The 20,159-nt window shown below is 42.1% G+C and overlaps 3 protein-coding genes across 3 annotated transcripts; 1 reads left to right on the top strand and 2 right to left on the bottom strand.

The window, feature by feature from the left end:
• Window positions 1–1,129: 1,129 nt before the first annotated feature.
• On the bottom strand, window positions 1,130–4,532 carry LOC308113972 (protein FAM107B). Its single transcript, XM_080470566.1, has 5 exons — window positions 4,302–4,532; window positions 3,040–3,067; window positions 2,480–2,618; window positions 2,121–2,265; window positions 1,130–1,864 (listed from the first exon to the last, which is right to left on the bottom strand). The coding sequence occupies exons 1-5, from the start codon at window positions 4,323–4,325 to the stop codon at window positions 1,763–1,765; spliced, it is 438 nt and encodes a 145-aa protein (XP_080326692.1). The 5' UTR covers window positions 4,326–4,532; the 3' UTR covers window positions 1,130–1,762.
• Window positions 4,533–7,891: 3,359 nt separating this feature from the next.
• smc5 (structural maintenance of chromosomes 5) lies at window positions 7,892–18,371 on the top strand. Its single transcript, XM_080469161.1, has 24 exons — window positions 7,892–8,126; window positions 9,344–9,485; window positions 9,672–9,724; window positions 10,265–10,427; window positions 10,512–10,646; window positions 10,794–10,934; window positions 11,027–11,188; window positions 11,309–11,380; window positions 11,800–12,055; window positions 12,164–12,318; window positions 12,677–12,790; window positions 12,897–12,991; window positions 13,118–13,250; window positions 14,029–14,202; window positions 14,305–14,474; window positions 14,621–14,744; window positions 15,081–15,203; window positions 15,288–15,413; window positions 15,517–15,612; window positions 16,140–16,244; window positions 16,325–16,444; window positions 16,617–16,796; window positions 17,725–17,820; window positions 17,967–18,371. The coding sequence occupies exons 1-24, from the start codon at window positions 7,978–7,980 to the stop codon at window positions 18,099–18,101; spliced, it is 3,219 nt and encodes a 1,072-aa protein (XP_080325287.1). The 5' UTR covers window positions 7,892–7,977; the 3' UTR covers window positions 18,102–18,371.
• A 213-nt stretch (window positions 18,372–18,584) lies between these two features.
• Window positions 18,585–20,097, bottom strand: cfap276 (cilia and flagella associated protein 276; the record flags this gene model as incomplete). The annotated part of the gene is made up of 4 exons (XM_080468567.1): window positions 18,585–18,681; window positions 18,754–18,869; window positions 18,941–19,057; window positions 20,023–20,097. 4 exons carry the CDS (start codon window positions 20,095–20,097, stop codon window positions 18,585–18,587), a joined length of 405 nt encoding a protein of 134 aa, XP_080324693.1.
• Between the last annotated feature and the right edge of the window lie 62 nt (window positions 20,098–20,159).

Genomic DNA, 20,159 nt, shown 5'->3' with positions numbered 1-20,159 from the left:
TTCTCAGTGTAATTATAACCTGAAGGCAAAATGTAGTTTGGATTGCAGGTTCGGGGACATTGAAAGGTGTATATTTTTGGTAAGAGTTAGCTTTCATGTGGTTTATTTTTAACTTGCATGGTGAAATAGTGCAGCTTAATTAAAATCCAACCAATGCTATTTGGTAAATTACATTTGCTCGGCTTTATAACATTATTGTTTATATAGAAAAATAACATGATGCAGCAACTTCATATTCATGCATGACTGATTATTGTTCCCAAACATTGAAGTGATTGATTCGAGAAGAGATGAAACAACCAAAGTAGTCAATTGATAATTATTATTTATTTTTTATGCTTTTTTTGTGCTAAATTTTATATTATTGATATTTTAACTGTGTTTATTCTGTGTGGAGCAACACTACAAATACTTGGCTCTGGGATTAATTAAGTATTTCTATTCCATTCTTTTCTATTCTATTCTAAGAGAAGAAACAATGACAGCAGGCCTATTGATTACATTGTTTACATGCTCTACACTACTGGTTATTACATTACACACTCAGCAGCCACTTCAGCGCTGCACAAAGGTCAAAATGTTTTTGTACTATATTTGAGAGCTTTTGAACTGTTGCTGAGCTGGACTGCATTTCACTGAAAGTTGTTTCTAATTTTATGACCCTCCTAAGCATGATATTGCAATGGACCAAAGCCAAAGTGAATATTAGAAACTTCGTAAAGACAGAGTTGAGGGTGGAAATTTTACGCTGGGTCACAATAGACTGCAATCTAATGAAGTGCAATAACACAGAGAATGCAATAGCTTTTTGTTTACGAGTCCTTAAGTTCTGTTTTATACGAGTTACTGCTGAAACTACTGAAATGTTTAATCTTAAAGGGGCTGAATTTGTTTACCTTCAGCCGGTGGCTTCTTTGGCTATCCCAAATGTCTCCGGTCCCTTAACCAGACCCTGGGGTATTCCCTGTCCTGAAAAGCCTCCTCCAGATGGCCGGTGCTTTCTCCTCTTGTCCCGTGATGGAATGAAAAGATCAGCTAATTAAACAAAGTCCCTTATCCATGTGAAAGAGCCGTGAGAGTCCTCGGGGGAGAAGAGCTGCATGCAAATCAATTCCCAGTGTTTTGAATTGAGTCCAGCGCAACAAGCCATGATGCCTTTATTACCGCAGCGCACAGACGCACTAGAAAACAAACGTTGTGACAAACAAACAAACAAACAAACAAACAAACAAACAAACAAACAAACAAACAAACAAACAAACAAACACACATTTCTAACAATGTGGGGATTTTTATTGATACAAAATGGTTTCGTTTAAAACGTCTGTTAGGGATCTTCGTCTTCCTGAGGAAGGAATCAGTCTTGACAGATATGAGCTTCAGATGAAACTAAACAAAAACAAAGGTCCCGTCGTCCACGGAGAAGCAACAAAACTGAAAATTCAGAAGAAAGACCCGTGATTAAGATGAAAGAGGGTTTACATCTTTATAAAGTTATCTTTATGTGAATGATTCAGTTTTTAAAAGGTAGCTTTAAAAGCACATGAATGTGCAAATGTGAACTCTTTCTTATATTGAACCGATGATCAACATGAGGACTGGCGTCAGGGGGCCGATGGGAGCCGATGGGGGCCGATGGGGGCGTCAGGGGGCCGATGGGAGCCGATGGGGGCCGATGGGGGCGTCAGGGGGCCGATGGGAGCCGATGGGGGCCGATGGGGGCGTCAGGGGGCCGATGGGGGCCGATGGGGGCTTCAGGGCCTCACTGCTCAAACGTTTGCGTGCGTCTCAGGTTGTCTTTCACTCGGACAAACTCTGGGATCTTCTGCTGGTCCTCCAGCCGCCTTATCTCCTCCTGCTCATACTAAAAAAAAAAAAAAAAAAAAAACCCCAACACACATCAGTGTGTCAATTCTCCCCGAGGCAGAATCACCAACAGTTTATGGAAAGCTTTATCACCACGGTGTGGACGAGGTGTCTTTACGGTAGTTTAGGAAGCAGCTTGGGTAAAATCAGAGCCGCACACAGATGCAAAAGTTCTGCTATCGACCCATGAAACCATCCAAAACCCCTCAGTGTGAGACTAAAAAAGACCCAAAAACCTATTTGTCAGCTCTGACCTCTTGGAGCTTCTGCTGCCTCTTGCGGAGCTCCGTTTCCAGATCTGAGGGCCGCCGTCGTGCCATCTCCTCCTCCTTGTGCAGCTCCAGTCTGCGCTGCTCCAGCACTCTCTTCAGCTCTGGCTTCTCCTCCAGCAGCAGGCCCCTGCATCGCACACACACACACACGCACACACACACACACACACACGCACACGCACGCACACACACACACACACACACACACACACACACACACACACACACACACACACACACACACACACACACACACACACACACACACACACACACACACACACACACACATCAACACCAGGGGGGCCAAAGGTGTTTTTGAGGGTTTTGCCCTCTTGTACCGTTTGTGGCTGAGCAGCAGCTCTCGGTGCAGGTTGTGGTAGCTCGGCGGGTCGACCGGGGAGCCGTTCAGTTTCCTGGGCTGAACCGGCTCGTCGACTGTGGACTGACGGGTCAGAGACAGGGGGCCGGCCGAGTTCTCTGAAGGAACACAAAACGATCTCATGAGGGCTTCACCTCCTCAGACAGGAGCAATCGTCACAAAATCAACCCAGTGAACGTGGGAAAGTTTCATGAATTGATCAGAAAAGGAGGAAAATCAACAAAGGTTTTGGTGATATTATGGAAATTTTAAATCTTATTCGTTCAGCAACACTGAAATATGAAGAAAACTGTTTGCTTCTTCAATGATAAATATATTCTTAGCAAATTACTTTTAATTTGGTGAGTAAATATTTGTGTGTCAATCTTAATTTAGTAAAGCAACCAAATGCATGAATGTATGCCTACTGTTATCCTGAGAGTCTTTATTATAAACCTTCTAAAATCCAATTCATAAACTTTATGCGTGCTCCTTTATGCACGGATGTTGAGTTTTATATTTGTTTGTGTTATAAAATACCTTTTTTGAGAAGTCCATATCCTGGTTTCTGTTACGTTTGACAAGGAAGGAAGAAGAAAATACATGTTGTTACTGACTTAAGGGTCAAAACACTGATGCATCAACAATGGCCCGTCAAAACATCTCTGTTTTAATCTTTGCCTCATGGGACGGAGGACATAATTAGATAAGGGCTAAAACAGACAGCGCCTGCTGTGCTGCTTAAGCAGGTGAGCTTTGTGCACCAGAATGACATAACAGCCCGACTGTGGACAAGTCGGAGGGACGCCGCTGTGCTTTTGACCTGGCAGTGATTGTCTTTGAGAAAACAGTCGTGAAAAACAAACAATGCCCATATCTGATATCATTTACGCTCGCGACTAAACAGCGTGTAACACGATCGGGTCGGTACTGCCGCCACACCCACTGAAACCGGAGAGCCAGGTGAGAGAGGGATCACACGGAGCAGATGCTGTTGTGTCTGATCCCAGCAGACGAAGGCGAAGTCAAGCTGACCCATAAGGCCCCGTGTTTCTGTCCTTTACTGTCCTGCAGCTGTGTGTTCGTGCATTTCTAGAAGTCTCCAGGTCTTTTTGTTGCTCCTTACAAATCAACATGAGTGATATTAATCCCAGTGAGGGGCCTGCAGGGCCTCAGATGGATTACTACAGACTCACTTCACATGATCTTATAATTTCTCAACTTCAGCCACATATAATTGCTCTTAGCCTGAAGCCGATTCCGTCGTCTACTGCTGAAAGAATTCACTGCACAATGAACATGATGGTTAATACTTGGGTGAGGTTGCCTGATGCCCCTAAAGAACAAATATTGTTTCATTTAAGTCCGCTAATTAGATTTTTATGGATGACTAATCTTAGTTTTTTAATGGTGCCACGATGATACTAGTACAGTTGCATTAAACTCAACCAGGAACTGAATTCATGTGATTTGATTGCACACATAAACAAATTTACACATATGTAAAGTTACCTGATGTCAGGATGACATGACAACTCACAACACAAAGTAGGGATTATTTCATCATCAGGTCTATTCTTCCTACAATATTGTTCCCTTTTGTATCCTATATTTAACTTTGCAGCGTGTCGACCATAAAATCTCACAATAGAACGAGATCAAAACAACCTTGTCTGTCAACTCACTGTGGCCACACTTCCAGCCTGACCACAAGCCAGCTCAGCCTTTCGACAGATGGCCACCAGGCCAGACGCTGACCTCTCCATCACCGGGCAGCCACAAACAAACATGCAAAAACTCACTTTTTTTGCAGCTGACCCCTCCATGGCCAAATTGTTTGTCCAGTTACAGGATTCCTGTTTTAGTCCATGTTCAAAAGAATCCTCTCCCACTCAGCTCAGCGTGTCTATTGTCTGTTTCTGTGCCGCATCTAAGGCCAGCATGTTGTTGTTGACGGGGGGAACACAGGCTCAATGTGCCACAAAGCCCATCGTGGTAGTAGACGCCGAAATCTTATTACGCCATTCAAGATTACCTCACAACCCCCCCACAAGGCCACCGGAGGATAGATTAGTTAATTGCCACAGACACAAATGCAGCTTAAAACAAACGTAGCACGGCATTTATTGCCAGTAAACTCCTACACAGACCACGGGAAGGAAGACTTTTAGATAAACCAACATTCTGCCTGCTTCTATGTGGAGTAGTCAGAGTAGTGCTCTCAGTAGACAGGGTCCTATTTTGGAACGATTGGGAAACGTGTGACAAGACAGTCATAGTGTGTGGTTTAGTGTTTCTTGAATTTAAATAATTTTGAAGAAAAGAAAGGACTTCTGTGAATAATCAGCACAACTAATCAAGTCATCGCATTGCCTTTGAAACAGACACATTTTGCTTTGGTACATTATCCATCCAACTGCAGCCTAAAATTACATATAATGAGTGTAATTTGTACACTAATTATGTTGTTGTATACTTGTAGATAACGATTGCAAATGTTAAAAAAAAAAAAAAATGTGACAGACTTCATGTATGGATAGTGTCCCGGGGTTAATGTGTGGCCTCATTCAAACAGCGAAATGTGGAGTGAAATCTGTGTTTTTGTACGTGACTGCCACACATCCACCACGAGGGCAACATTGCACAGGTTATGACCTTTTGATCCGCTAAAAGTTACATTTTGGCACAATGGAGGAATTTCAGACGTGTTTCACTGACGCAAGTAGGCTTCATAGTCTGACTTAAAAAAAAAAAAAAAACTGCCATTCCAATGGATAATTTAAATTAATCGGAAATCCAAAGTACTCCATTCACATATTCACTGGATTAAATATGTTTTACATTTCCTCAAGTTGGAAAAAATTAGACTGCCTTCATGTGGCACCACCATCAAATCCTGGAAAATCCTGTGATCTATTCCTATAACTAGTTAAAAAGATGAATCCCCTGCTGATTTCTAACTGAAGCACTAATGCTGAGAAACACTTGTGGGTCAAAGTGTGGCTGCAACGGCAGGTGATTTATACAATGCAGATCCAGTGCTTTCTGGCTGTGAGCTCACTTATTTATTTATTGGTTAATTTCACTTGCATTTTTTTATATTTAGGGGCCAAGTGGAGCAGTAGTACAGTGAGAAATGTATGGTTTTAAATACTGACCAGGACTTTCTGCGGGGTGTTTGCATCATGTTCTTCCCATGTATGGCTTAATGGCTTCAATGTGTTCTTTTTTTTTACTGGTAAATCATTGTGAAGTGTGTCTAAATGGCGCTATAGAAATACATTTGCTGTGCCATTGTTTCCATCATTTAGGTAAATAACTGTTTTTTTCTTTCATATCAGTCATAGTATCTCTCTGAGAAAAAAAATACACAAAGTTTGCAAAAATAAAGAAAAAGACTGGTAGAGCTTTTAACTTCGCAGTATCACGCTGCGTTTATTATTTATAATCACATGTTTTCAGAGGAAAAATTCAAAGTGAGCCATTTCATCGATTGTCCACGTAAGGGCGACATACTGCAGTTTCCCATGATGCAACGCGGCCCCTGCTTATAAAAAGGACCCGGAAGCTTCGTTTTCCTCACAGTGTGAATGCGACTGGATGAGTGTGCGTCTGTCTTTGTGTTTGTATTGTCGTTTGAATGGTGGATGTACGTTTGTGTTTTAAAAACCTACACGTTGATCTTATTTGATTCGGTCCGAGTTCGGCTCTGCTCAGACCGGAGATGATAGGAAATCTCGTCCGCTAGCCTTTTCGGGCAATGAGCAGCCGGCGACAACAAACCTTCTCAGGGCCTCCACGCTTCGTGCTGTGGTCAGAGGTGATGAATTGATCAGATATACTAGTTCTTTGTGGCTTTGAGTTCATCTCAACATTCACCGAGGACCATGAGTATAGAGGCGATTCTGATCTAACCACAGCCTGAGCGGAGCAGCCCGAGAGTTTGTAGCCGCTAACTCGAGGCTATCAATGGGGGTGTAACGAATCTTTTGGGTTCCCTTTCAGTTGGTGACCAACTTCAGACGCGTCTGGGGTGAATAGCTGAGTTGTTGACAACTCATTCAGCCACAACTGTGCACTGTTCTTGCTTGATTTGAAATCTTAAGGTATTGAGCATGAGCCCAGACCACAATGAGAAATATCAAGAAGCCATGTTTTCATGCATTCTGTGGGCTCTTATGTGAGCTTTTGTCTAGTTCAACCACTGCAAAGCAGGTTCACTGCTGACCCCACTGTGTACCAGTTCTTCCCAACGTTTTCCTTGAGGGACCCAAAATGTTCTAATTGTAAACCTACCACACCCTGTACAACAGCAAAGAACAAAACTAACTCTTGGTACACTTTTTAGTGTACTAAGCCCTCTTTAGCCCGACACTCCATGTTTTAGCGCTCTGCTTACTTTGAGCTTACCTTTTGTATATTAGAGACACATTTGATTGAAATGTTTATTTTGAACAAGGTACGAAAACAAATAAGAACAAAAGGAAAATTTAAGTTTTCCTCTCAAATGAATAACTAATAATATAAAAATAAATCAAGAAAAAACATCGTCAGATGATTATTCGAAAAGGAGTGAGAAGAACTGAAACTTACTTACTCTCACCCCTTGTCCCAAGTAAATAACATAATTACTTCCTTCCATCTCCCATATCCTCAAAATACTTCAAACCTTTTAAATGGCAATTCCATTTTTTTATTTATTTTTTAAACAGTAGTCGTTTTGAGACATTAAATCTGGACTTGAGTTTAAGACGAAAAAAGTTACACCCCTTAAAATATAGAGTACTGTGGGACCCCCTAAACCCCTCCCATACACACACAGAGGAGTCATTGTTTTATACATACATGCAGTGATATCATCCACTAATCTGATTGCTCAATCAATAACTCCACATATGAAGAGTTTTATGAGATAAACAGTGTGAACCAAGCCTTGCTATATTAGTATTTACTCAGGGATTACACAAAACAATTGATTTGACCTCATTTGTTATCTTTAATAAAGCTTTATGTTTTTTAATTTCATTCGTTCTCCTTTTTTCTGCTTTTCTTAAAATCGCTTTGCTTCAATGTATTTTACACATTTCCTATTAAAGCACTGTGAAGGTGTCTGAATGGTTGAGTACATTTGCCTTACCTTATTTTTCATTAATATATTTTTTTAGATTCACATGTAAGTGGGTTTGCATCAACCTTTCTCACTTTTTCTAAGAATAAATATTCGCAATGGGCAGTTATTCACATGTTCAAGATGACTGAGTAGAATAAATGCATGCATTAAAACAATATATAGCACAAAACAAACCCACACAAGTATCGCGATGACAGACGTTAGGCTCGTCGCTTTCGTCACCGTTTCCCTACACCACGTGACCGTCTCTCGTCCAGTCAGCATCGAGCTCGGGATCGTCAGCGCGCGCGGTGAGCTTTCGGATTCATGGTTGTTCTTTCTCGTCTCTCCGGGCTTCGTTCCTCTTCATGGCGGTCCCGAAAAAGAAGCAGCGGCTCAGTCATGTCAGCGTCTCACAGTCCCCCACCTCGTCGACAGGCAGTCAGACCGGGCCGCCCGTACTGGAGGGCCGATACGTGGACGGCTCCATCCTCCGTATCACCATGAAAAACTTCCTGTAAGTTTCGCTCCTCCTCGGCTGTCAGTCAGAGCAGAGAAACGTCTAGAAACCTAAATACGTTAGCCTTGTTTAACTGCAGTTTTTTTTTAGTTAACTGTTTCACGATCATGTGATTTATTACTTTAACAAACCCGAGATGAGACTCGTGAAACCTGCTAAGATATTGATACCTGGAGCCGATACCAGCGAAGAGGACAAATACAGAGGAAGACACTTACATTTAACTTTAAACTGTAGGACGAATCTGGGTACAATAACAACATTCATGGCGATAATATTAACTGATTCTACCCAGCACAGTGAATAATGTCCCCTCTGGGTTTGTTGTGGTCCTCATATCCCAACACGCCACGTACATTCATCTCTCTTATAGGTTTGGGTTCAGCTAATAAAACTTCACCACTGCAAACTCTACAACAACATGATTTATATCAACGCTGAATAGTAAACTAGTTATTTTTATCCTTATAAACCCCTGGTACAGTCATGACCTGCTCTTTACATGCAGTGGCGATCTTGAATAGATCAGTGTGGCCCCTGTTGTATGCCACCATCACTCATTTTAAATGGATTCTATTTCAATTGAAGAGTATTGTAATAGAAACAATATCAAGTGATGCGTTTCAGTTGAATCTGTAATTATCTCAATCATTGTCATGATTATATATTTTATACTATTACTGTTGTTATTGTTTTACATACTTCTTTAATGTTTGTATTCTATTGTTTTGGTACTCTTCAGATTGCCCACTTGCTGCTGTATTGATGCAATTTCCCCATTGTGGGACAAATAAACTATTATCTTATCGTATGTGTTTTTCCACTTGACCAATCACAGAAGATAAAACAACTTCTTCATCCAACTCTTACATCTGCATACTTCACTGCAAACCGTCACTTTTCTTACGTTTTTCCTCAGGTGCTCAATCCATAGAGTAATACAGTAATATTAATTAGTAATGATAATACCAATGCATCTAAAAAGATAATATAAGTTTCCAATGATTTTTTTGTCAGCTGTTTTTGCACTCTTTGTAGTTAAATGATAATAAACACGGGTTAAAAAGGTTCAAGCATTCAAGCTTCTTTGATGAGAAAAGAAAGTTTGTGCCTTGGTGCAACCGGTACCCTGGACGGGTCACCGTTTAGGACTCTTTGTCCTTTCACCTCTGCTATGAAACATTGCAGGATTAACATCTGCCTTGTCATCACAGAACCTACGATTACACTGTGGTGCATCCTGGACCCAATCTGAACATGATTGTCGGAGCCAATGGAACTGGCAAGTCGAGCATCGTGTGTGCCATCTGTCTGGGTCTGGCTGGAAAAACCGCTCTGCTGGGCAGAGGGGACAAGGTAAACAAGCACTTTTACTCTTTCCAGCCTTGATTTCCATTCATAAGCCTCGTGAGTGAGTCCACAGAACTGTTTAATTAACCTTTAGCATTGGTATTAATTGGAATTATTCCCCTTTTTCATAATGCTGGTGCAGTTGTGATTATCAAAAGGAATATTAAATATTGCTCTTTTTGTTTTCTGTAGGTTGGCCTCTATGTGAAACGTGGATGTCGTAAAGGCTTTATAGAGATTGAACTGTAAGTTATTTGAAATATATTGCACACACTTTCTACAGTTTTGATAGAACTTATTATTTTGAGTTAAATTTAATTTCAAAAGTGCTCTTAATGGCTTTAATAAAGGATTTTTATGTGTCTCCAAAATAATTAACTCTATTTTCCTAATTCGTCCTGTGTAACACATTGTCATGGAAATCTTCTTTTTTGTCTCATAAAGAACGGTGATTTTTGCAGTCTGTGTTTCAAAGATGACCTGTGTCAGCACTTTTGGAACCTCTGTGCCGCTTTTTGTAACCTTCAATGTCTCGAGTGCAGGAAGCACATGGGTCTTTCTCAAAACAGTTTAGCCTTTAAGAAGGTGCTGTCCGACTTCATGTTCAGACAAACTCCTGAAAAATCATGCAGTGGTTGTACTGTGACGCTGATTTGTGGTTTGGATTCCCCGCGTAATCGGTCTCCATGAGGTTTTTACCTGGAAATCCTCCTGACACGCATGCACTGTGATGGTTTTTGCTTTATATAAAAGCCAATGCATCTTTCATCTTTCTATCATTCCAGATACAAAAGGGGCGGTAATGTAGTAATCAACCGAGAGATCCATGTGGAAAACAACCAGTCGATGTGGACGCTCAACGGGAGGATGAGCAATCAGAAAAACGTGGAAGAGGAGGTTAAATCTCTGTGTATTCAAATCAGCAACCTGTGCCAGTTTCTGCCTCAGGTACGTTTGTGTTTGCTGCTGTGTGACGCTGCACAGATCCAGAGACACGGAGGCCCTCACCGCTTTTCTGCTGTGGCCCTTCAGGACAAAGTAGGAGAGTTCGCCAAGATGTCCAAAACAGACTTGCTGGAGGCAACGGAGAAGTCGGTGGGACCGCCCGAGATGTACGAGTACCACTGCGAGCTTAAAAACTTCCGCAACAAAGAGCGAGAACTGGAGGTAAACATGGAGGATATTTGTTAAAATGACTTGAAGCTGCCCCTTTGAAATTTTCAAGATTTGGTTTTGATGCCATCTAAACCGCATGTCTTCAAATTCAGCATTCAACGTTTTTTTTTTACCTTTTTTATTTTTGTTTCCCTGTAGAAAGTCTTGAAGGACAAGGCAAACTTCTTGGAGAAAGCCAAGCAGAGGAATGAGAGGAACAAACAAGACATGAATCGCTACTACGAGAAGAAGAGGCATCTAGACGTGATCGAGCTGCTGGAGAAGAAGAAGCCGTGGGTGGTGAGTGCTCCGGACAGAAAAATACACACACCGTATGCTGTGTTGTTGTTTTGACTGTTTTCTCTTTTTTCTGCGTCCATGTTGCGTCACAGGAGTATGAGACCAACCGCAGAGAGCTGGAACGTGTGAAGAAGGAGCGAGAGGAAGCCAAAAAGGAGCTGTTGGCCCTCAGGCAGACTCAGGCTCCCATGCTGAGGAAGATCAAGGACATCGAAGACCAGATGAAACCCAACGAGGCCCAAATCAAGGCCAAGGTGAAGAAGTGAAAGTCACTTTGTTCATAAATCTGTTTAAAGAATGACATGTAGGATTACTTCAACAAGAATGTCAGTACACTGTATGACACCATCATGATTTATTTATTTTTTCCCCAGACTGCTGCCATCAAGGAAGCTACTCTGAAGTGCAAACAGAAACAGGACCAGTTGGATCGAAAAAACAAAGAGGTTAGTTTGTTTTTGTTAATTTATTAATTACAGACAAAAAAAGTTAAATACTTTATTTCATCCAAACGATTCGGCTAACCGATTCTGCAAGAATCGCAAAGAACTCAATCATTTGCCATTGAAAGCAGATGGATTCTGGTGAAAATCACTTAATGATCATTCGGCTACTTTTGAACTATTACTGCTACTTTATTGATGCTGGTTAACGTTTACTGGCACTTTATTGATACTATTTCACTATTACTGTGATCACACATGCATACCGTCCTCTCTGACACGCTCGTACACCCAATGATAGAGTTATTGCAATTTAATCGTACTTAGTCGTGGCAGTATGGCGGGGATGCTAGTCGGCAGCGAGCGGCATGCAAGTTGTTGTAGTTACAGTGAATGACAGCTTTCCTCATCATTCCCCACAGATTGACGATATCAAACAGACGCTGAGGCTGAAGCAAATGGAGGCGGGCGACCAGCAGAAGCGAATCAGCAACACCAAACGCATCATCGACGACCTGAAGTCGTCGCTCGCTAAAGTCGGCGACCAGCCGGACATGACTCCACAGATCATGACCGTCAACGCGGAGCTGAGGCGAATCCAGGAAGAGAGAGCCAAGATCGAAGGGGAGAAAGCCGACCTGCGCAGGGAGAGGGACAACCTGCATGCAGAGATAAAAGGTACGTTGTTCTGCAAACGACTTCTTATGAACCAGTTCTGTCAGATTGTACATTAAGTGCCACACAAACGGCAGAATGTGTGACTGATTCAACACATTTGTTGTCCAGCGTTGGAGAGGAAACTGAATGACATGAACAACATGATGAATGCTAAAGAGGACAAGCTGAAAGGACGCCACAGGGACACACACACCGCCCTCCAGTGGCTCAGGCAGAACAGAAACGCCTTCAAGGGGAATGTACACGAGCCCATGATGCTTGTTGTAAGTCTCCGTGAACCAGTGTCAAGGTTCATTTTTATAGCCCTTCATGTGTGAGGTGTGCATGGATTGTTAATGATTTGTAGCGCGCTATAGTGTGCTGTTAATGGTGGGAAGCTTTTGTGCTAGTTTACTAGATTGATTGACAAATACTGTCATTATTCAGATGTTATTCCTATATGTCCTTTAATCAAGTAAACCCACAATATGTTAATATTAATTAAGTTGCTTTTCTGAATCAAAACTGAATGCTGTTCTTTTCCTCAGTTTCATCTTCCTGAAGTATAAAGTCTTAAAGTCTCACAGCATATTACTTGATCATAAAGAACTGATAATAACAGATAATGTCCTATTTCCTCAGATTAATGTAAAAGATCCTCGATATGCAAAGTACGTGGAGACTCACATCCCGTTCCAGGACTTGCGGGCGTTTGTGTTCCAGAGAAAGGACGACATGGAGAAGTTCATGTCTGAGGTCAGGCTTGTTGTTGTCGTCGGAGTGGAGGATGAGGATTCTTCTGAAAAGAGCTTGAAACAGAGTGGTTTTGTCAGATGGTTTCTAAAATCCCCCTCTCTCTCAGGTACGGGACAAAAAGAACTTGAGGGTGAACTCCATCTGCGCCCCGGAGACGTCGAGTTCTCAGCGTCCTCCTTCCCGAAATATCGAGTCCATCAGGTGAGTGAAGATGAATTTACAATGAATTGTGATCCTTCATCTAGTTTGTTTGTTCAGTTGAGTCATTGTTTTTAGTTGGTCTACAATGTGTTGTTTGTACTTTTTTTTTTCCTGTTTACTCTGCAGACGTTTCGGGTTCTTTTCTTACCTCCGTGAGATGTTTGACGCCCCCGATGACGTGATGAGTTACCTCTGTCAGCAGTACAAAGTACACGATGTGCCAGTGGGCAATAATCAAACCAAAGCGATGATTAAAACGGTACGACCTGCGACAGTACTCAAAAGTCACGTAGGATTACCATTTTTAAAGATGTCAGCCAGTGGCTTTCCTTGGTTTCACCTATTCTAGTATTAGAGTAAGGCCCTGTTTACATGACAACGCAATACTTTCGTTGTGCTTTGGGGTCTGTTTACACACCAATGGTGCTGTGTAATGCAACATTTTGAAAACACTCGGTCTCCGAGAAATGCTACTGCACATGTGCACCACGGCCGTAGTAAATAGTGCTTCTGCACATGTGCGAGTAGATGGAAAATAACACCAGAGTGTCGTGACTCCCAGTCCATTTCCTCCTGGGACTTGGCAGTTATATAGCTGGGTCACCTGTAAATGGTGAATGGCAAATGGATTTCATTTGAGCAGTCATATGGACAAGAGGAGATGGGGAATCAAACCTGCAACCTCATGGTTGAGAGACGACCACTTTACCAACCGAACCACGGTCGTAATAACAATCCAAATTTGTCGTCTTTCTATACAAACGTGAACAGAGTGTTAATTCTTTGCTCATGCCTGTGTGTGGTTTCATTGCAAAATAAACATTGGCACCCACTAGTGGCCAAACATTAAAACGACATTGTTCAGAGCCTTGCCATGTAAACTCAGAACTTTCCTGAAAACAAAAGCGTAAAAACGATGCCTTTTGACTTGAAATGTTGTGTAATCAGGGCCGAAGTTGCATATTCGATTTCTATCCGGAACTTCTCTGTTATTTTGACTTCCATGTTTCTCCGTCCATCTTTTCTCCTCCTCTCAGGTGATTGAGGAGCCGTATCTGAAGGTGTTATACACAGCAGAAGAGCGGTACATAGTGAAGAGGTCCCACTACTCCAATAAACTCAGCACCAGTAACTCATCGGTGAACCCTTCGCAGTACCTCACCATCACTGTGGACGCCGAAGCCAAACGGCAACTCGAGCAGCAGATGAGGGTGACAAACGATAGATCGCTCTTCTTTAATACAACGATAAGCCACAATGTCTGTATTTCCAAGGTTTAAACGGATTTACTCGTGACCCTCTGCTGCGATCAGGTCTGTGAGTCAAAGATGCCTGAGATCGACGAGCGGATGAAAGCTCTGCAGAAGGAAGCCGCCACACTGGATCGCCGCGACAATGAACTGTTGTCAGAGAAGAAGAAGTTGGCTGAACTGAAGGGTAAAAAAAGGCAGCTGGAGCAGAAAATCAGCACCAAACAGGACAGGTGAGCTTGCCTGGAAACACTAGAGCTATAACTATCTAGTTATCTGTAACTATAACTAACACACAATATTATCCATGTTAAGTTTTGTTTTGTAGAACTTTAGAGGTTCAAAAATACAGAATCAAACCGTTTTCTTCTGCATTCAGTCTGAGGCAGATGGAGAACAATGTTATCGATCTGAGGAAAATTGAAGAGGAAACCAAGGAGAAAATCAAAGCAGTCAACAGCCAGAAGGTGGCAATAGTCACTGCGTTCATGGCCCAAATGAAGGTATTGGTTCAGTCTTTCTTATTGCTAGAAGCACTTTAAAATTTGGATTGTCGGTGACCTTGGTAAGAAAAGTGTTATTTGAAGAAACAAAGCGCCTATAAGTCTTTCAGTGCGTCAGAATGATGAGCAGCCTTTGTTCTTCATGTTGTCGCTTTCTGTATTCATGATAAATAAAGCGTTGCTTCACCTTGTTCCATGAGTTTAGATGCCTGTTTGTGCAGGCTGCCTGTGGTTTGCAGTGATTATTGATAATAATTAACATATTAGGTTTAACTGTCTCCTTCGCAAACTGTCCAGGTTTTGTAAAAATAATGACGCATTCACTTCCATGTGCAGCTGAGAGCGAACCTGACCATGGAGAAGGTCCACTTGACTTTGAAGACAATGGGCTTAATGGCGGAGAAGACGAAGCTGGAGAACAACTGCAGAGAAGGAGCCTCCGATCTGAAGACCACCGACGTGAGTACTTCACGATCAGTTTATACATCCCCTATCCAGCAAACATCCACAGTTTCTCCACATTCTCTTCTCATGTCTTCGCAGCAAAGATGTAACCGTCTGGACCTGATGAAGGTGAAGTTGTTGGAGCAGTGCAGAGGCCTGTTGAAGAAAGCAAAGTCCATCTGCAAGATGCAACCGGATGAGACGTTACCTGAAGATCTCCTTAATGTTAGTACAACGCTGTAGCAGTCTGAAGAATCTTTGCCTTTTTTTGCTGTTGTTGTATTTTTAGTGTGAGATGTTAAGATGCCTCGTGTTTATTTAAATGCAGGCGTTCACAAAGCTGCCAGATACTCTGGATGAGATCGACGCCATGCTGAACGAGGAGCGGTCCAGATCTGAGTGCTTCACTGGCCTCAGTGAAAACGTGAGCCGCCGTTCATTAACTCTGAATCATACAGGAGAAATAGTTATACGACTGTTTTCCACTGCTTTCAAACTTTTTCTAACCGACCTGCAAGTGTGTGTTGAGTTGCTGCCGACATTTTAAACTTCAGACCGAAAGTAAAAAATTTAAACTCATGCTGTACAGCTGCCACTTATTCCCCAACAAAACGTCCACATCAGAGCTTGACGCATCTTTATTAATGACGTTGGATTTTTAGCAGCTAAGATTTTTAAACTGGGTTAAGAAGACAAAGTAGAATTCTGTTATTCAGATCAGTTTGAATGAACGTTGAGGGTACAGCGTTTCTAAAGCCCGTCGCCTCATGACTGCGTTTAGGTTTCCATCCAGCTTTAATCAAACTGGACAGGACACTGTTGGACCAAGATGGACTGTTTAAGTTGGCTCAGTATGTGACTCGACATTAACACAGTGTCCGTTCAACCAGACCAATCTATGTCCAGTTTCTGAGGTTGAAAAAAAAAAAAAAAAATGTCTCTGCTTTGAAGGTTGTTGAAGAGTACAACAGCAGGGAGCAGGAGATCAAACATTTGGAGAAAGAACTGGAAGACAAGGCCAACGCCCTGAAGACCTACAGGCAGAACATGTCCGAGGTGCTCCCTCACATCACGGCATAACTTCAACAAGAAAACTCATGAATACGTGCAGATGTGTGAGTGTGTTTGTGTCGCAGGCTAAGGAGCGCTGGCTGAACCCTCTGAAGCAGCTGGTTGAGCAGATCAACGAGAAGTTTAGTGAATTCTTTTGCTCCATGCAGTGTGCAGGAGAAGTCGACCTGCACTTTGAGAACGAGGTAAAAACAGCACTGGAACTGGTATTGTTATGCATCTTTTTTCCCCTCTTTATTTAAAAGATACATTTCAATTAAGTTGAGATTAAATGTAAAACTTATTCACGACTCAGTTGTAAATCTAAATGACAAAGAGTCGGATTATTCTCTATGACCTGCAAACTGCCTGCTGCAGGAGGAGTACGACAAGTATGGGATCCGCATTCGGGTGAAGTTCCACAGCAGCACGCAGCTGCACGAGCTGACGGCGCACCACCAGAGCGGAGGAGAGCGCAGCGTCTCCACCATGCTTTACCTCATGGCCCTGCAGGAGCTCAACCGCTGCCCGTTCAGGGTGGTGGACGAGATCAACCAGGTGAATACCGTCTCCGACTCTCGCAGCCTCTGTGACGTGATCATCTGAAAACACTGTCGTACTGGGCTTGATTGTACAAGGAAGAAGGGATTAGATATGATACATGATTGTGTAATTAAAACATACTTTAAAATGTGTGTTTTAATGGGATTTGAATATTGGTCATACTTTCCTTTTTTAGATTTATGCAACTGGCAATTAGAGAATTTATATTTCATGCATATCAAAATAAAAACATAAATTAGTATAAAGGTGGAGGTATAATGTAATAAATGAAATTACTTCATGTAGCATAAAGAAATAACTTTATTATTTGATCAGCTTCATCTTTCACAGATGTTTTATTCCCACTGGGCTCAATAGAGAAACTCAAATGTGGGGAAAAACTGCACAAACTAACATCGATTTCCACTTAGAATCGCACTGAATGTTGAACAAACTCCTGGTGAAAGTTCGGTCTGGATTTGCTTCACTGGATGAAAAACTCCCAAAAAAGGGGCACAGGAATGTTTTATGAAAGTTGAACGACACAGATGAGGATTAATGAATAAAGTGTCTCCGACTCGTCCGTCAATCATTTTGTCCTCAGGCATCAATCAGAAGACCAGACAGACGAGCTGCAGGATCATTTGTCTTTTCTGGCTTTCTCTTTAGTGGAAGATAAAAAAGCAAAAAAAGCTTTAACCATGATAACTCTGGGACTTATAAACCTAAGAAGAAATAAAATGGATTCACAAATCCTTGCGACTCTCGAGGAAATTGTGATCCCCTCCGACTGTTTGAATCGTTTCATTTCATTTTGCTTCCTTCTCAAACTCAACCAGTATGTCTGTGATATAAGAAGATGGATGGAAGCACTTCAGCACCAGCAGGCATTAGAATAACTGACCACGTTTTAATGTCTGTGCCATCTCTGCTTTGTGCTCAGGGAATGGATCCCATTAACGAGAGGAGAGTGTTTGACATCGTGGTCCAAACCGCCTGCAAGAAGTCGACGTCCCAGTACTTCTTTATCACGCCCAAGGTAGGTGTCCTCGTTCAGACCGGCTGCTGGTTTCATTTAGAAAGTACAGGGGACGTCTTAAGTGATTGAATATTACATTTAAATCCCTCAAACCTGATCCTGGACTGTGTTTAAGCACTGATTTTCTCCTCGTTGTTTTTTTACAGCTGCTACAGAATCTGCAGTACACCAAGGATATGACGGTCCTCTGTGTCCACAACGGTCCCCACATGGTTTCCCCCAACCAGTGGAACGAGAACACCTTCATCAAACGGCGGCTCAAACAGAAAAGCAGCACATGAAATTCAAATGTTTTATTTTATTTTTTTTAAATGTTTGTGTGCCCTATAAATCTTTTAAAAAGCTGTAATTTCTGAATGTAAGCATTTGATTTGTTTTTGGTTGAAATTCTTTATTTCAAATCAACTTCAAAACTGACAGGAAACGTTCACTCCTTTCTATGAAGAGTTCATTTCAGCCAATAACACTAGATGCTCTGTTTTATTTGTTCTTAACAGCTGATATTTTCCTTTAAAGTATTTCAATAAAATAATTTTCCACTTTCTCTTTCACATGGTGAGTCATTATAAACGGAGCTCGTATGTGTGGAGGAATCTGGGCCAGTAGCTGCTGAATCCCGCTGAGCAGAAGACGTCACTCAGTTTTTAAACAAAGGAAAGAAAACAGCTCTGTGTTTTAACGCACACTCGTCATCAGGATCACAATCAAACGCTTAATATTAGTTTCAAGAGAGTTACTATCGTTCGACAAACTCCACCATGGCGTCACTTGATGCTGTAAATGGAGAGCCGCTGTGGATCCACCCACACTCTGATGTCCTGTTGTTTCATCTCGTCCTGCTTCTCCAGGTTTCTCTCGCTCCTGTAAAGGAATTCAAAATGAACCAGACCCGTGGCATTCCAACCCATTAGAACTAAACCTCCCAACACTCACCCGTCGTCCTCGGAGACGGTGTCCCTCTGGTACAGCATCTGGTTCTTGCTCCAGAAGAAGTGGCTGTGGTGGTCGTAGACGGACCTCAGCTGAAGGTCCAGGCTGTCTCTGGGAACCTGAGGCTGAGTGAATAATGATCGGGGTTTGGTGCGTTGAAGGGAGCCTTGAACGTGCTCTCCGTGCTTACCTGCTGCTCGTACGGCGCCGCGCTCCGCCGGCTGCTGGACAGAGTGGCTGCGTGGTGGAGGCGTCTCCAGGGTTCCTCCATCTGGGCCAGGTGGGTCGGCTTATCGAAGGGCTTCCTCTGCACAAACATTCAAGGAAGTTAAATAAAATCAATAAATAAATGAGAAACAATGAATAAAAACAAAAAAAGACTCATCCAAATGAGTAATCTAGAGATCATTCCACACGCACTCCAAATCTACAATATGTGTGTTACATTGTTCGAAAAGGAGGAAGAAAGAAGTAGAACTTTTTTTAAGAATAACTTAGCCCTACACCCAAACGACAAAAACGGTGACGATTCATACGGACAGCTTGTTGCCCCTCTACTAATTGACAGTGCAACACCACAACCCACAGGCCCGTGCTCTCCTGGCAGAACCATGCACCTTGCCAGAATCGGCTCTTCATATTTGTTGTTAGACTGTACTAAGTTTGATGGGTTCAGGATCAGCTTCACTGTTTAGCAGTTGGTTTGTGGTGATAAAAGTCTGTTTGTTGACAGGAAACCAAACCACAGGAACACGCAGTGTCAAGTGACCTGCTCCTGTTTAATGATTCACCTTCACTCTCTCACTCTGCTCCTGTGACCGTTTGCATTGTTTATATTACAGTTCTGACCCCCAAGGTCGTAAATCAGCGAGAATGATTATCACATTATGTGTTTTAGTAAACGATATAAAAACACTGAAATCACAATTTACAAACTGCCTTTTAAAGCTTGTTTTTATATGAGCGTCATATGTTAAACTGCTATATAAGCATTTTTATTAAAGTGTTTTTTATTTTTTAATGAGGCAGCCTTTCTTCAATCCTACAATACCAAAATAAACAATGGAGAGCTACTTGTGATTTTAAAAGAAGTGAACCAGACTTTACGTTTTTCACTCAAATCAACTACTTGAATAAACACTCATCGGAAGCACAAGATCCAACTCAGTGAAAATAATGTGAGTATATGTAATTTGTCACCTGCATCCCCGTCAATGCTTAATATTTACACTTCTGTATGATGATATTGTGTATAATGTAGCACAGACCCACCTGCTGCGGCCTGAAGCCGCTCAGGCTGAAGCCGTTTTCAAACTTGGGAGACGGGAACGGATCTCTGCCGGACATATTCAACGCAAACGTCAAGATTCACAGAGGAAATGCTTCTTTTTGTGCAGAGTTTTATTGCT

The sequence above is a fragment of the Lipophrys pholis genome, assembly GCF_963383615.2.
Source record: "Lipophrys pholis genome assembly, chromosome: 8".
NCBI classification, from domain to species: Eukaryota; Metazoa; Chordata; class Actinopteri; order Blenniiformes; family Blenniidae; genus Lipophrys; species Lipophrys pholis.
The sequence above is the reverse complement of the archived record's forward strand: the minus strand, read 5'-3'. Positions and strand labels throughout refer to the sequence as shown.